Source organism: Oncorhynchus kisutch, unplaced genomic scaffold (genome assembly GCF_002021735.2).
Source record: "Oncorhynchus kisutch isolate 150728-3 unplaced genomic scaffold, Okis_V2 scaffold3129, whole genome shotgun sequence".
Classification (NCBI taxonomy): domain Eukaryota; kingdom Metazoa; phylum Chordata; class Actinopteri; order Salmoniformes; family Salmonidae; genus Oncorhynchus; species Oncorhynchus kisutch.
The window spans coordinates 4,444-18,839 of NW_022265074.1; the positions used below are offsets into that span (position 1 = coordinate 4,444).

The following is a 14,396-nucleotide window of genomic DNA, read 5'->3' on the forward strand; positions in this document are numbered from 1 at the left end:
CTTTTCTTCTCTCTATTGTAACTAGTTCATTCTTGATTTAGACAAACATTTGTTGGTTCATGTCTATGCGAGACCACAATGGCTGAACTATCAGTACCAGTGATGTGGTGGTAAATCAAATCGGTGGGTAAGTACTGATCGCCGTTCGCGGTGAGGATAGGAACACTCTTCATACCCTGAAGAGGTGTGTTTACCCTCCACTACTGGTCCTAACTACTGTAGAGAATACTAAAAACACTAGCAGACTTGAAACCAGACCTGTTGTTGGAGGATCTTCATGACCTGGTCTAGCCACTCCTGGTCTCTCCTGCTGTCTGCTGCCACATCATCCTCCTCCTGCAGAGACACACACAACAACCACCAAAGATGAACAAATAATAATAATAATAATGATATATGCCATTTAGTAGAAGCTTTTATCCAAAGCAACTTACAGTCATGCGTGCATACAATTTAAGTATGGGTGGGCCCAGCGGGAATCAACCCACAACCATTTGGCCATGCTCTACCAACTGAGCCTCACAGGGCGACTCGTCTCTGTACAACCAGAAAATCACTCAATTTAAGGCAATTTCACTTCAACGCAGATACAAAAATAAAGGCTGAGGTGAGTTCAGAAAATGAAGCTTCATGAAAAATAAGAGAAAAGAAGGAGTCACTACAGCGTGATGAACCAAGCAAAGCCCCCTGCCAAACCCTCCCCTAACCCGAAAGGCCCTGGGACAATTGTGCACCGCCGTATGGGTGAACCCCAGGCTGTAGTGGCGCCTCAGCACTGCGATGCCTTAGACCGCGGCTCCACTCAGGGTCAGTCTTTATTAAAGAGACACCATCAGCAGTGTGCAGATAGTGCAACCTTGTTACTGCTAATGAACCCTCTAGTATGCATACATACACCAGTGCCAGTTCCCTGTATATACAGCTTGTCCCAGTTAACAGAACCCTGCAAAGCTTTTAACCTCAGGTGCTGTCTCTCAAAGAGGTAGAGGGGTCGGTGAATGGAGGATAAGGTGTGTGGGGCTGAGGAACTGATTGCTCTCGTCTCCCCCCCCCGAAGGTCCTCCCTGGCTCTCCTATCCCCTAGACGGATGGGGATGGTGGGCCTCCCTGGCTCTCCTATCCTCTAGACGGATGGGGATGGTGGGCCTCCCTGGCTCTCCTATCCTCTAGATGGATGGGGATGGTGGGCCTCCCTGGCTCTCCTATCCTCTAGATGGATGGGGATGGTGGTCCTCCCTGGCTCTCCTATCCCCTAGATGGATGGGGATGGTGCGCCTCCCTGGATCTCCTATGGATGGGGATGGTGGGGCCTCCCTGGCTCTCCTATCCTCTAGACGGATGGGGATGGTGGGCCTCCCTGGCTCTCCTATCCTCTAGATGGATGGGGATTGCAGGCCAGGGAAGACTTTCGGGGGGGGATACGAGCAATTGTTTGTTGTAAAACTGCTTGCACGCGTGTTACCAATCCACTATGTCTCCCTGTCATGGCTTTTGCGTCATCAGTACAGCTACCAACACATCTTGATCACCAGTACATTTGATGTCACCAAGCTGTTCACTGCTTTAAAAATATCCTCTCCTGTTGTCCTGGTTTCCAGAAGACGATGTCTTCCTTAATTGACCCCCCCATAAACGTTAAAATTAAGTCCTCCTCAATAGTATGGGGCTTGCCTGTTCTAGCCACTCGGTAGCTCACCATATAAGACGCTTCTAGTCCCTTCTTATTAATGGTATTTGTTGCTTTTATACATGTCTTACTACTCAAAAGTCGTTCTTCATTCTCGCTGAAAAAAGTCCCGTGGCTTATTTTTAAAATGGTCATGTTTTGGTTCTAAATGTTTGCGCAAGAGTGAAGGTTTCCCGCGAGAGAGTAACGGTTAATGTGATTAGATGTTATAATTTGACTCGGCTATTTATATCACTGAACACTAGATGGTTTAATTACATTTTTGGCAGTGAAACGAGGCTACTCAGTCGAGAAAGAAACCTCACCCAAAATATAAATCTACTGGTTGAAAATGTGAAGAATAAAAATTATTTTTTAATTTGAATTATCACATTTTTATTTGGAGTAACCCCGACGGCATTGCGCGTACCCTAGACGGATGGGGATGGTGGGCCTCCCTGGCTCCTCTAGACGGATGGGGATGGTGGACCTCCCTGGCTCCTCTAGACGGATGGGGATGGTGGGCCTCCCTGGCTCCTCTAGACGGATCGGGATAGTGGGCCTCCCTGGCTCCTCTAGATGGATGGGGATGGTGGGCCTCCCTGGCTCCTCTAGACGGATGGGGATAGTGGGCCTCCCTGGCTCCTCTAGACGGATCGGGATAGTGGGCCTCCCTGGCTCCTCTAGATGGATGGGGATGGTGGGCCTCCCTGGCTCCTCTAGACGGATCGGGATAGTGGGCTTCCCTGGCTCCTCTAGATGGATGGGGATGGTGGGCTTCCCTGGCTCCTCTAGACGGATGGGGATAGTGGGCCTCCCTGGCTCCTCTAGACGGATGGGGATGGTGGGCTTCCCTGGCTCCTCTAGACGGATGGGGATGGTGGGCCTCCCTGGCTCCTCTAGACGGATGGGGATGGTGGACCTCCCTGGCTCCTCTAGACGGATGGGGATGGTGGGCCTCCCTGGCTCCTCTAGACGGATGGGGATGGTGGGCCTCCCTGGCTCCTCTAGACGGATGGGGATGGTGGGCCTCCCTGGCTCCTCTAGACGGATGGGGATGGTGGGCCTCCCTGGCTCCTCTAGACGGATGGGGATGGTGGGCCTCCCCAGCTCCCCTAGACGAATGGGGACGGTGGGCCTCCCTGGCTCCCCTAGATGGATGGGGACGGTGGGCCTCCCTGGTTCCCCTAGACAGATGGGGATGGGGGGCCTCCCTGGCTCCCCTAGATGGATGGGGATGGTTGGGCCTGGTGGTAGCGTTAGCGCACAGCTAATTTCCATGTCTTCAGAGACCCTCATTAGTGTGACTGGAGAGGGAGGGAGGGAAGGGGACTAGGTAGAGGCAGAGATAGGTAGTGAGACAGGCAGAGAGAAAGAGAGTGATAGAATGAGAGAGCGATAGAATGTAAGAGAGCGATAGAATGAGAGTGAGCGATAGAATGAGAGAGAGCGATAGAATGAGAGAGAGCGATAGAATGAGAGAGAGCGATAGAATGAGAGAGAGCGATAGAATGAGAGCGAGGTGTGGGCTTGCTTGGTGGTGGGCTCCTCATCACCCCTGCCTCCTGTGCCTCCCACGGAGGTGAGAAGGGTGTGTGTGTATGTGTGTGGCCCCTCAGAGGATGCATAACAATACACTGACCCTCCGTCTCTCATTAGGGGCCCTGTTGGAAAACAAACTGGCCTGGCAATTATGTCCTTATTACAGACGCATCATTAAGTCCACAACAAGCTGCTGCTGCCAAAGGAGAAGGAGCTGATCACTACTGCCACTCTCTTACTGCCTGTCTACCGCTGGATGGAGTGGCAGGGAGAGAGTATGCTGAGGCTGAGAGTGTGCTAGTGTGTGTGTATTACTTTTATTTCTAATTATATTTGTTTTAATTAGGTATATTATTTCTTTAGTAATTTGGATATATTTTTTTCTTCATTTTTTATGTTTATTTGTCCATATTATTTATTTGTTTATAGTGAGAGATTTTTTTTATTTTTTATGTATTTTTTAATAGTCCTTAAAACAATGTTTTAACTGCATTGTTGGTTAGTAAGCATTTCACCGTTGTATTCGGAGCATGTGGCAAATAGCATTTGATTTGTGTGTGTTTGAGAGTGTAGGGCCGTGGCAACACAAAGGGCTTTTCCCACAACCACCCTCAGTAACAGCGGAAAAGAAATACAAGGTACAGTATAGCAGAACAACTCCTCCTCTCAAACTGAGAGAACCACACTGCTGCCCCTATTCCACTCTGTCTGAATCTTTCAGTCGCAGAAACAAAACATCTCAACATCAACATTTGACACGGTAAAATACCTGGTGGAAACCTCTCTGATACTAAGTAAGCAGTAGGTGGATTCCAACCTGGACAGATTAAAACACGTCTGGTTTCCTGGTAACTTCCAGTTGCATAAAGATCTACACAGACACACAATTACTGTTCCCCCTTGTCCTTCCATGGTTCCTGGGGGATTTTCAATTAGCAAGACACAGTGACTGGCTCCTCTCCTCTCCCAACACACACACACACATAACCGCACACACACCCTTCCAGTGACAGACCACTTACCCGTTCTCCAGTGGGTCCCTGAGCACCCGACAGCGCCGTGATCCACGGATCACCAACAGACACACACACGCCGTTGACCGGGCGGAATGCCATTAGCCGACATTAACACACACCCTGAGCAACGCTCACCTCACACACACTTCACGGTCATTAAGCTCTGATAAGTTGGAACATTTCTTCAAACGTATCTAGGCCCTGTCATTCCAGGGTAGGTGGTGCCTGATTCCTGGCTGGCATACACTCTCACATCCTGTGATGAAGACAGGAAGTTGATTGTAACGCTGTGTCGGTTAATTGACGACAAGGGAGAAGAGCGAGAGAAGGAGTGATCTATGGGGAGGAAGTGGGGACGTACTGTAGTTAGAGCTTGTGGTCATGAAAGAAAGGGTCCTTCTTGAACAAGAAAAGCCGTGAGCCAAATCACTTGTATAGCGAGTAAGAGTGTGAGATGTTCAATATTGTGGCGTTTTCTTCTTCTCTTGAATAAGAGATAGTTGTATCCTAGCCTGGTTCCATTCTGTTATGTACGTAGCCATGTTTTCTAGAATTGTCTTCCTATACATAAAGCTAGTGTTTCCCCTATATGCATTTAGGGGATCGTGGACGCCACTGCAAAACAATTTGAATATACTGTATATATAATGTAGATGTATATCAGATGTTTGCCCCAGGAAGACCCCAGAAAGAACAAGCCCCCCACCCCCCATACCCTAACTCTTTTACTGAGGAGTGGCTTCCGTCTGGCCACTCTACCATAAAGGCCTGATTGGTGGAGTTCTGCAGAGATGGTTGCCCTTCTGGAAGGTTCTCCCATCTCCACAGAGGAACTCTGGAGCTCTGTCAGAGTGACCATCAGATTCTTAGTCACCTCCCTGACCAAGGCCCTTCTCCCCCGATTGCTCAGTTTGAATGGGCGGCCAGATCTAAGAAGAGTCTTGGTGGTTCCAAACTTCTTCCATTTAGGAATGATGGAGGCCATTGTGTTCTTGGGGACCTTCAATGCTGCTGACATTTTGGGGTACACTTCCCCAGATCTGTGCCTCGACACAATCCTGTGTCGGAGCTCTACGGACAATTCCTTCGACCTCATGACTTGGTTTTTGCTCTCACATGCACTGTCAACTGTGGGACCCTATATAGACAGATGTGTGCCTTTCCGAATCATGTCCAATCTATTGAATTTACCACAGGTGGACTCCAATCAAGTTGTAGAAACATCTCAAGGATGATCAATGGAAACAGGATGCACCTGAGCTAAATCTTGAGGGTCTGAATACTTATGTAAATAAAAACCTGTTTTGGCTTTGTCATTATGGGGTATTGTGTGTAGAGTGATGAGGAAAATGTTTTATTTCATCCATTTTAGAATAAGGCTGTAATATAACAAAATGTGGAAAAGGTCAAGGGGTCTGAATACTTTCCGAATGCACTGTATCACCTCCCTAAGTGTCCATGATGCCTACTCACCCATACTTATCCAGTCAACGACTAGAAAGGTCATATAGCTACATTTACCATAGCACTCTGTTACATGAGACTGAAATATTTTGGAATCTGAGCTCCTAGAGTGTGCGGCTCTCCTTCATTTTTAAAAAGTGTTCCACTGCGCTAGCCAGCACCTCGCCTAAATAGGTGTGTGTTTCTTTCGCCTCTACATGAGACTGAACCGCCACAGAGGCCAAGTGCCAGTTAGATTCCTCTGACTGAACTGGGACTTCAATACAAGTCAACTGTCTTTCCATGTTTTCCTATCAGTGACGGTAACCTATACTTGTATCTGTTCCCACTGGGTCATTGTGAAGGTGGTAGAATATGTCTCTTAACAACTGATACAGGGTCAGATATTATGTCTATCCCGCAGTGACTATTTTATGGATTCATGATCCTGTACCTCATCGGTGTCCAGCATTTCAGCCAGGTCCATCTCGGTCATGTTGAGGATGGACGCAGCAATGGACTGGGCCTTGACCATGGACTGCTTGGACAGCCCTCCGGCACCTACTGCCTTCTTCTTCTCCGCCATCTTCCTGTTCTTCCTCAGCTGCGATTTGGCGTCCTGCACCTCGCGGAGAGTTTCGCTTGCCAGAGCCTGAGAGGAAGAACATGTAGAAAGGGTGATGAAACTAGAGAAAGCGAGAGAGACGGATACAGATGTAGGATCTAAATTTGAGCCAGTTTTCTACAGCAGGGGGAAAAAGTCCTGTGGCAACAGGAAATGTGACTTATTATGTGTATTGTAATTTATGGAATTTTTTTTGTACGGGAAAAGTGGAAATTACAGACTTCAGAAGCCTTTTTAAACTTTAAATACACCACAAGTTCAACATTTCCTGCATGGTTGGAAAGTTCTCCTGCAACAGGGTGATCAAATTAAGACCCTACACCTGTATAAATGATGAATAAATTAAACCTATCAAGACAAGAGCCGAGGGCGTCAGCAGCAATATTGAGTTTGACACTGAAATTCTCTGGTTCGTTCGCTCATTCTCCGTATAGGAGTTTAGTGCCTGAGAGGGTTTCCAAGTTATCCGACCAATTGAATTTTTAATTAAAAAATATATTTATTTATTTATTTAACTAGGCAAGTCAGTTAAGAACTAATTCTAGGAACAGTGGGTTAACTGCCTGTTCAGGGGCAGAACGACAGATTTGTACCTTGTCAGCTCGGGGATTTGAACTTGCAACCTTCCGGTTACTAGTCCAACGCTCTAACCACTAGGCTACCCTGCCGCCGGGCGCCGGGATGACGGACACAGAGGGTATCTACGCATCTTGGATATCAACAAAAGGTTTTATCTCCGTTAAATCTCCTCAGAATTGACCCGGACCGAATCACGCATGGGAAAGATGCTAACTTTTATTCATTTGCTTTTGAATGGGCTCACCATACAACAAGCCAATACAACGGCAGAACAGTGTAAATAATTGAGCAATGAGGTGCATTTAAAATGTTGCCCGAGATAGTGTGTGTGTGTGTGTGTGTGTGTGAAACCTCATTGGTCTTCGGGCACCTCAGAGGCCTGAATCCACTAAATGGCAGTTGGCTCTAAATACAAAGAGAGCGAGACAATTAAATGTCAAAGCTGCCACTGTACATGAGAAAGTCAATAACCCAAAACTCCCCTTTGCTTCATTTTGAGCTTATTGATCGATGCAATAATCTTCTGTATCATTCCCCTGTAAGCTCGCCTGAAAAGCTGACCTTGGAATGGACGGTCAGCCGAGAGATGGGCTAGGTAGCATGAGACCGCTTTTCAAGCACACACACACACACAAGGGAAGCTGCACACATACAGAAACAGACGTACACACACACACACACACACACACACACACACACACACACACACACACACACACACACACACACACACACGTACGTACGTACCCCCCCCCCCCCCTCATATTCTGTGTACATAACCAGGCTAATCATAAACAGACATACAGTAGACGTCTCCATTGCTTTGGTTTCTTTCGGGCGTGTGAAATAAAAGTACTTGAAGAAGTACTTAGCTGAGGCTCTGCTAGATTTCATAAGGGAGAGCTGAGAGTTGGTGGGGAGAGTTATCGTTGACAGACAGTTCGTGGACGGAGCCGATGGATGGTATTAGATAGACTATTAGTAAAATAAATCAAATGTAAATGCATTGCAGCTCAGACAAAAACACAAATGCGCTGATTCTGAAACACCAAATAATATGACTAAACAGACTAGGATATTCTGTAGGGTTTCTCTGTACATTCTATAAAGTATTTATACTTTTCTTACACAGCCCTTAGCCGTGGTATATTGGCCATATACCACACACCCTGAGGTGCCTTATTGCTATTATAAACTGGTTACCAACGTAATTAGAGCAGTAAAAGTAAATGTTTTGTCATACCCGTGGTATACGGTCTGATATACCACAGCTATCTTCATTTTCCTGATAGACCAAACTGGCTTTAGTCTCCTTAAGTGTGCCGAGACTGTGTCCTGGAGGAATACACAGCTCATTAAGAAACTGCCAGAGATCCTATTCTTTTATTTACAGCCCTAATAGATATTTACTGTCGCTAGTCAAGGGTTACAATCAATTGACCCAAAACCCTGAATGTGTGAAATAATCCGGAAAGAGATTAAGGGGTGAATTCATCACTCATTTTGAGCCCTGGGAGAGAGAGAGAAAGAGAGAGAGAGAAAGAATCAGTGTGTGTGTGTATATATGAAAGTGAGACCAATTGTATCTCACACTATTTTGTGTGTGTGTGTGTGTGTGTACATTGAGTCAGTCGCACACAGATCTTACCCTGACAAACCTAGTATCACAATCACCGTAGCCAGAGGGCCAATTTAGACAGCAGAGGCTTACAACATGGAGATCAACTGAGCAGGGAAGCACTGTCCTTCTCTAATAACTACCCCCATTCGTTTAGATCACTCTCACTAGATCACACACTCAAAAGAACTGTCTGGAAGGACTGAGAAAATGGCCATTTGAAAACACACAGAGAGGGATGGTAAAGGACAGTAGACCACAATATGTGGTTGAGTGAATTCAGACACATCTCTAGTGTGAACATGGCACCTTCATAGGTATGTACTGACATAGGCTATTACTGTTCTATTTAACTGTGTCCAGTACCAATACTTTCCAAGTATATTTCCAAATACATTCCAATATTCAACTACTTGTATTTTCAAATCAAACATTGCTGAATACTTACTTCTAAAGTATGCGAAAGTACTTTAAATAATTGAAATAGTATTTGAACCCAAATCTGGTGTCCACCTGTGTCTGAGCCTAAGCCGGTGAGTGTAGGCAGCCAGTCCAGGGCCACTGTTTAGTGTTTAGCACATGAACAGAGGTGGAACATGGCCTGAGGCTGGTAGAGAGGTGTAGAGGAGCCCGGGTTCCAACCAAACTGGACACTGATCAATACATGACAGCAATAAATCTCCTCTGGAAGGCAGGTCAGCCAATCAAAAGGCCTCCTGGTCTTATCAGGGATCATAAAAAGGATTGGAGAAACATAGAATGATGGGAATGATTTGAATGATGTGAATGCTCAACAACAGTGGCCCAGACATTCAGACAACTCAGCCCTAGTGTTCTGGGAACAAGGAAGAAAAGGGCTCACTAGTAAAGATAGGATACAGTATGATGTTGCTAGGGGAGAAAAGAGGGAGTGGGGGTAGAGAAGAGGGCAGGAAAGGAAGGTAGGGAGGGAGAGAGAGAGATGGGCAACCTCTTATTAAAAACTTCCTGACAACAATTTGCTCAGTTTATTTTGACCAGTGAAACAAATGTCTTGAGGGAGAACAAAGAGCTGGTGATGACCACAATGGTATCCATGTTGTCTGCTGGACTAGTTCAGAGGGAGGGGATACCATCGCAGTGTCTCTCAAGCCCCTCCCCCTCAACAGTGCAGTCAGAAATGATGGGCAGGTGTCACGGCGACAGTGTGATTGACAGGTTCTTTATCAGGCCCTGGCAGACACACCACTAGAAAGGCAGTTGGATTAGAACTGGGACCAGGCCAGACCTGGCCTCCAATCCCACTGGGCAGACACACACTGGCAGGGCCTTCACCCCCCATTATGCCCTCCACTGGCACAGACTAAGCACTCAGCCCTCGCGTCACCCAATGTCATGACTCAATTTGATGGTCGGATTAAAGACTGATTCAGAGGCAATTATGTTAATGAATTTAGAATAAGAGACGTCATATTACAACGGTTATTAGGTCTTTGTGTGAAGAGAACATGCCATGGCAGCAAGGCTAATTAGCAGTCCCTCGTCTGACTGGCATATCACAACCCTAATACGGTTATATTAGGAATAACTAGGCTAATCTCAGACCGGTATTGTCAAACTGGGTCATGTCCATTAGGCACCAAACGGAAGAAAACTGACTGAAACGCGGAGGGGGCTGGTTATTTAAATTTGATTTGAAATCTACGGTGTGCCCCGACTGAACACGACCCTGGTATGTCCATGTCTTTGACAGCGACCACCGACCCCTGTGCTGTGCTGTGTCTGCCCCCCCAGTACATTTGACCTCTGCCCTCTAACCTATGCCCTGTCCCCAATCCAGTACCTTAGTGAAGGCTTGTAGCTGCTCCAGCTGTGTGTGGGCCAGGCCCAGTCTTCTGTGCAGGGCCTCCAGGGCCACGGTGCTCTGCTGGGCCAGACCCTCCATCTGACGGGATGCTGTCTGCTCCAGCTCAGCCTGGGCCCGCTCACTGGCCCTCACACGGGCCTGCAGGGCCTCCACACACTGCTCCTACAAGGAGGGAGAGAGAAGGATATCAGATTTCCATTCGTGCTGTTCACTCTTACACTGAAAATTGAACAGCGATTGTCTATCAATGTTTCATGACGTACAATAATAATGTAGAGATGATTTATGTATTCATTATGGTTGGATGACAACCCAGGGAGATTATATCGTAATACATGGGGTTGGAAAGGACGCTATAAGAAGGCGTTGTGGAGTCAATCTCCACTTCCGTTATTGTACTTCTCCCAGCTTGTCCATGGGAAGGAAAACTGTATCAAATCCACCTTAACAAATAGCTCGATGCTGATATTTTTTACCAAGTCAAAATAGAACGATCCCAATCTGTGTGTAAGCAACATTACCACTGCTACCACACATTACCACACACTACTAGAATGGTGAACCGCTATCACTGCTACCTTCTTGTCCAGGCCCTCCTTGAGATCCTGACAGGTCGTCTCATACTGACTCTTCTCTTTAGTGGCTACACTCAGCCTCCTCTTCAGAGAGTCTATAAAGGCCTTTCTGTTAGTGGCCTCCTCTGTCAAGGTCTTCACCTGGACGTCACACACAGAGGGAGAGAGGAAGAAGAACTTGAGATGACCTTAACAATAACAAAGATGTTTGAATGTGTTTTTCTTTAGCCCATGCTACAGTATTGTGTAAATTAAATCAAGGCTAGGTGTATATGTCGGTTAGGGGTGTTTTCATGAAATATAGTACATGCTTAGCCGATTCATTGTTAAATTTGCCAGCAGATGACGTCATGTGATGAAAACGTGCCATCTGAAATGTTGCTGTGACTACAGGAAAACCATCAAGTCAAGTGGGACTGTAAACGTGCCAGTTAAATGCATTTTATGCCATCTGACTCTGCTAAGCCATTCTTGCGTGTGATGAAACCATGTGGTGTGAGATGTTAACTGAGACCTACTTTCTTCTCCAGCTCCTCCACCAGTCCTCTGTGAGTCTTTTCAGTCTCCAGGAGGAACTTCATCCTGGTCTTCACATCCTCCACCAGCTGCCTCTTCATGTGCACGTCTCTCTCTGTGTGGATCACCCTGGGAATGAGACGCGCGCACGCACACACACACACACACACGCCATTAACACGCACGCAACGATGCAGACGCAAACACACGCAGAAGCACACACACACACCGTGTCCCCATGCTCCCCTTCCATCACATCTCATTATGACAACTAAATATATTGACAATCCCATGCTGACAGGGGAAGAAGCTGCAGAAAATATGAATGGCTGTATAACATCCCATTTGTAGACTGCATACATTCCTGATTCCTAGACTAGTGGGGGAATATCTATGCATGTTGTGATACATCAGTTGGGGAACGTTTCTGACAAATGACCTTCTAGGTCTTCTGATCTACACTAACGTCCAGACTGCAGTAACAGTCTGATCTACACTAACGTCCAGACTGCAGTAACAGTCTGATCTACACTAACGTCCAGACTGCAGTAACAGTCTGATCTACACTAACGTCCAGACTGCAGTAACAGTCTGATCTACACTAACGTCCAGACTGCAGTAACAGTCTGATCTACACTAACGTCCAGACTGCAGTAACAGTCTGATCTACACTAACGTCCAGACTGCAGTAACAGTCTGATCTACACTAACGTCCAGACTGCAGTAACAGTCTGATCTACACTAACGTCCAGACTGCAGTAACAGTCTGATCTACACTAACATCCAGACTGCAGTAACAGTCTGATCTACACTAACGTCCAGACTGCAGTAACGTCTGATCTACACTAACATCCAGACTGCAGTAACAGTCTGATCTACACTAACATCCAGACTGCAGTAATAGTCTGATCTACACTAACATCCAGACTGCAGTAACAGTCTGATCTACACTAACGTCCAGACTGCAGTAACAGTCTGATCTACACTAACATAGATGCATTCAACCACATCCAAATAGCATGAAAAGAGAGACAGTTCTTGAATGAAATGTTCCACTGCTGTCCTCGCCACATGAAAACCCATTCGACCTGGGGAGGGGCCGACTAGAGAGGGGCCGACTAGGGAGGGGGACGTGGTTTCTGCAGATAACGATCCAGAGGGGAATCAACTCCAAAAGAGCTTGTTTACTTGACTAGTTGACTATTCTGACAGTAACTAGATAGAGAGACACTGGGGCCCGCTGTTGAACAACGGCATGGCTTGTGTGTGTGTGTGTATTTAAAATGTACGACGTGTCACTTCACATTTCAAAACCTCTCCCGACACGCTTAATAGTCCCGTAACTCTTTGAGCCTAATCTTAAGAGACTCTTTCAGTTAAACGTCTTAGCGTGTTGTTTCTTCTGTTTACATGTTTTGCCTCCGGGTTTTTTTCTCTCCACATAAGGCAAATATTACCGACTTCATGTCCTTCTGGGGTCCCGCTGGGGGGGAATCGGAAGAACACAATGGAATGATATAATTAAAGATCAGATGTGTTTCTTTTAATTAATCAGGTTTACATAGGAAAGATATGTTTGTTTTTTCTCCTCTCGGCACTGCGCATGTTACGGAACTGGGCTTTCGGTTCTAAATAAACAGATACACAACCGAGGGGGCAAGTGCCGTTCATATTTTTGTGTAAGTAAATGTCCCTGTCTCCCTCGATAGAGCCGTTAGCCTGGGGCAGACCGGCCCAAATAATGAGAGCTTGTCTTATTGGAGTGACATTAAATGAAATGAGAGAGAAGAGAGGAGAGTCTGGCCGGGGGGACCTGCTGCATGAGGTCCCTGGTTACCCCAATGGATTTAACCATTAATGAGAAAAGCCATAGTGAACCTTAAGGATGTCTGTCTCTGTTGACTTTAAAGAGCAGCAGCATTAGAGAGAAGGCCCAGCCACATCACACAGCTCCCTCTGTTCCTCCAAAACACTAATAATGCTAATTAGAGCAGGAACATGTATTTTAGATGAACAGAGGATGAACAAAGGATGAAAAAGAATGGTGGATAGCTACTATAGTAGTAGTTATTCTTCTGCAAGAGAGAGAGAGAGAGAGAGAGAGAGATCTGTATTTATGAAGTCTCAGTCGAGAGACTCGACTCAGAGCCTATATCCTGATCACAAACATTTTCACCCCACTGCTAGTTTCTTTTTATCTCCTGTTTTTCCACTTTATTATATCACTCGTCAAACATGCGTCCGTGATAATCACACACTTTAAAGTGTTCGACAGACAGCAGTATGTGTTGTTAAAAAACAAAAGAGAAGTCGAAACATAGATGTGTCTCTGCTAGACAGACAGACAGACAACAGGATCGCTGGAGATGAAAGAAGTAGGTTCATAAATAAAGCAGGGGCCTGGATGACAGATATTGACTGAGGACATGCGCTCTTACTTTGAAATGCACTTTTTTTTTGCCGAGGAGCAGCCTGCCTGGCCCCTTGGTGTGTACTGAGATGTATATTTCAGAGACGTCTGGTAGAGACATGTCTTTCATTCTGAGAGAAGCACACCCCGTCGAGGATGTGGCGAGGTGCTAGGGTAGCGCCATGGCGATAGAAGAAGAAGAAGGGACCAATGGATGTGAGGGACGTTGTCGCGGAAACCGGCTGAGGATCTTCGCTCTGTCTCGGCTGTGATCTGCCCGCGCTTTGGTCACACACACAACGCCACTGTGATCGCTGTACACACTGAACACACGTTGGATGTATTATAGAAGATGAAAGGAAAAAAGGGGACTACAGTATCATATTGGGCCGAGAGAGAGAGACAGAGAGAGAGAGAGAGACAAGACAGACAGAGAGAGACAACAGAGACAGAGAGAAAGAGAGACAGAGAGAGAGAGACACAAGACAGAGAGAAAGAGAGACAGAGAGAGAGAGACACAGAGACAGAGAAAGAGAGACAGAGAGAGAGAGAGACAGAGA

At 46.4% G+C, this 14,396-nt stretch overlaps 1 protein-coding gene across 1 annotated transcript; it reads right to left on the minus strand.

The window, feature by feature from the left end:
- Positions 1-214: 214 nt before the first annotated feature.
- LOC116371363 (centlein-like) lies at positions 215-11,549 on the minus strand. Its single transcript, XM_031820206.1, has 5 exons — positions 11,429-11,549; positions 10,914-11,051; positions 10,312-10,497; positions 6,122-6,319; positions 215-336 (listed from the first exon to the last, which is right to left on the minus strand). Exons 1-5 carry the CDS (start codon positions 11,525-11,527, stop codon positions 238-240), a joined length of 720 nt encoding a protein of 239 aa, XP_031676066.1. The 5' UTR covers positions 11,528-11,549; the 3' UTR covers positions 215-237.
- Positions 11,550-14,396: the final 2,847 nt, after the last annotated feature.

Excerpts from the sequence above, each read along its gene's own strand:
- LOC116371363 (XM_031820206.1), bottom strand. The coding sequence starts at position 11,527 with ATGAAGAGGCAGCTGGTGGAGGATGTGAAGACCAGGATGAAGTTCCTC. Across the intron at positions 6,320-10,311 it reads AGCTACAAGCCTTCACTAAG|GCTCTGGCAAGCGAAACTCT; the intron begins GTACTGGATTGG and ends TCTTCCTCTCAG. Across the intron at positions 337-6,121 it reads AAATGCTGGACACCGATGAG|GAGGAGGATGATGTGGCAGC; the intron begins GTACAGGATCAT and ends GTGTCTCTGCAG.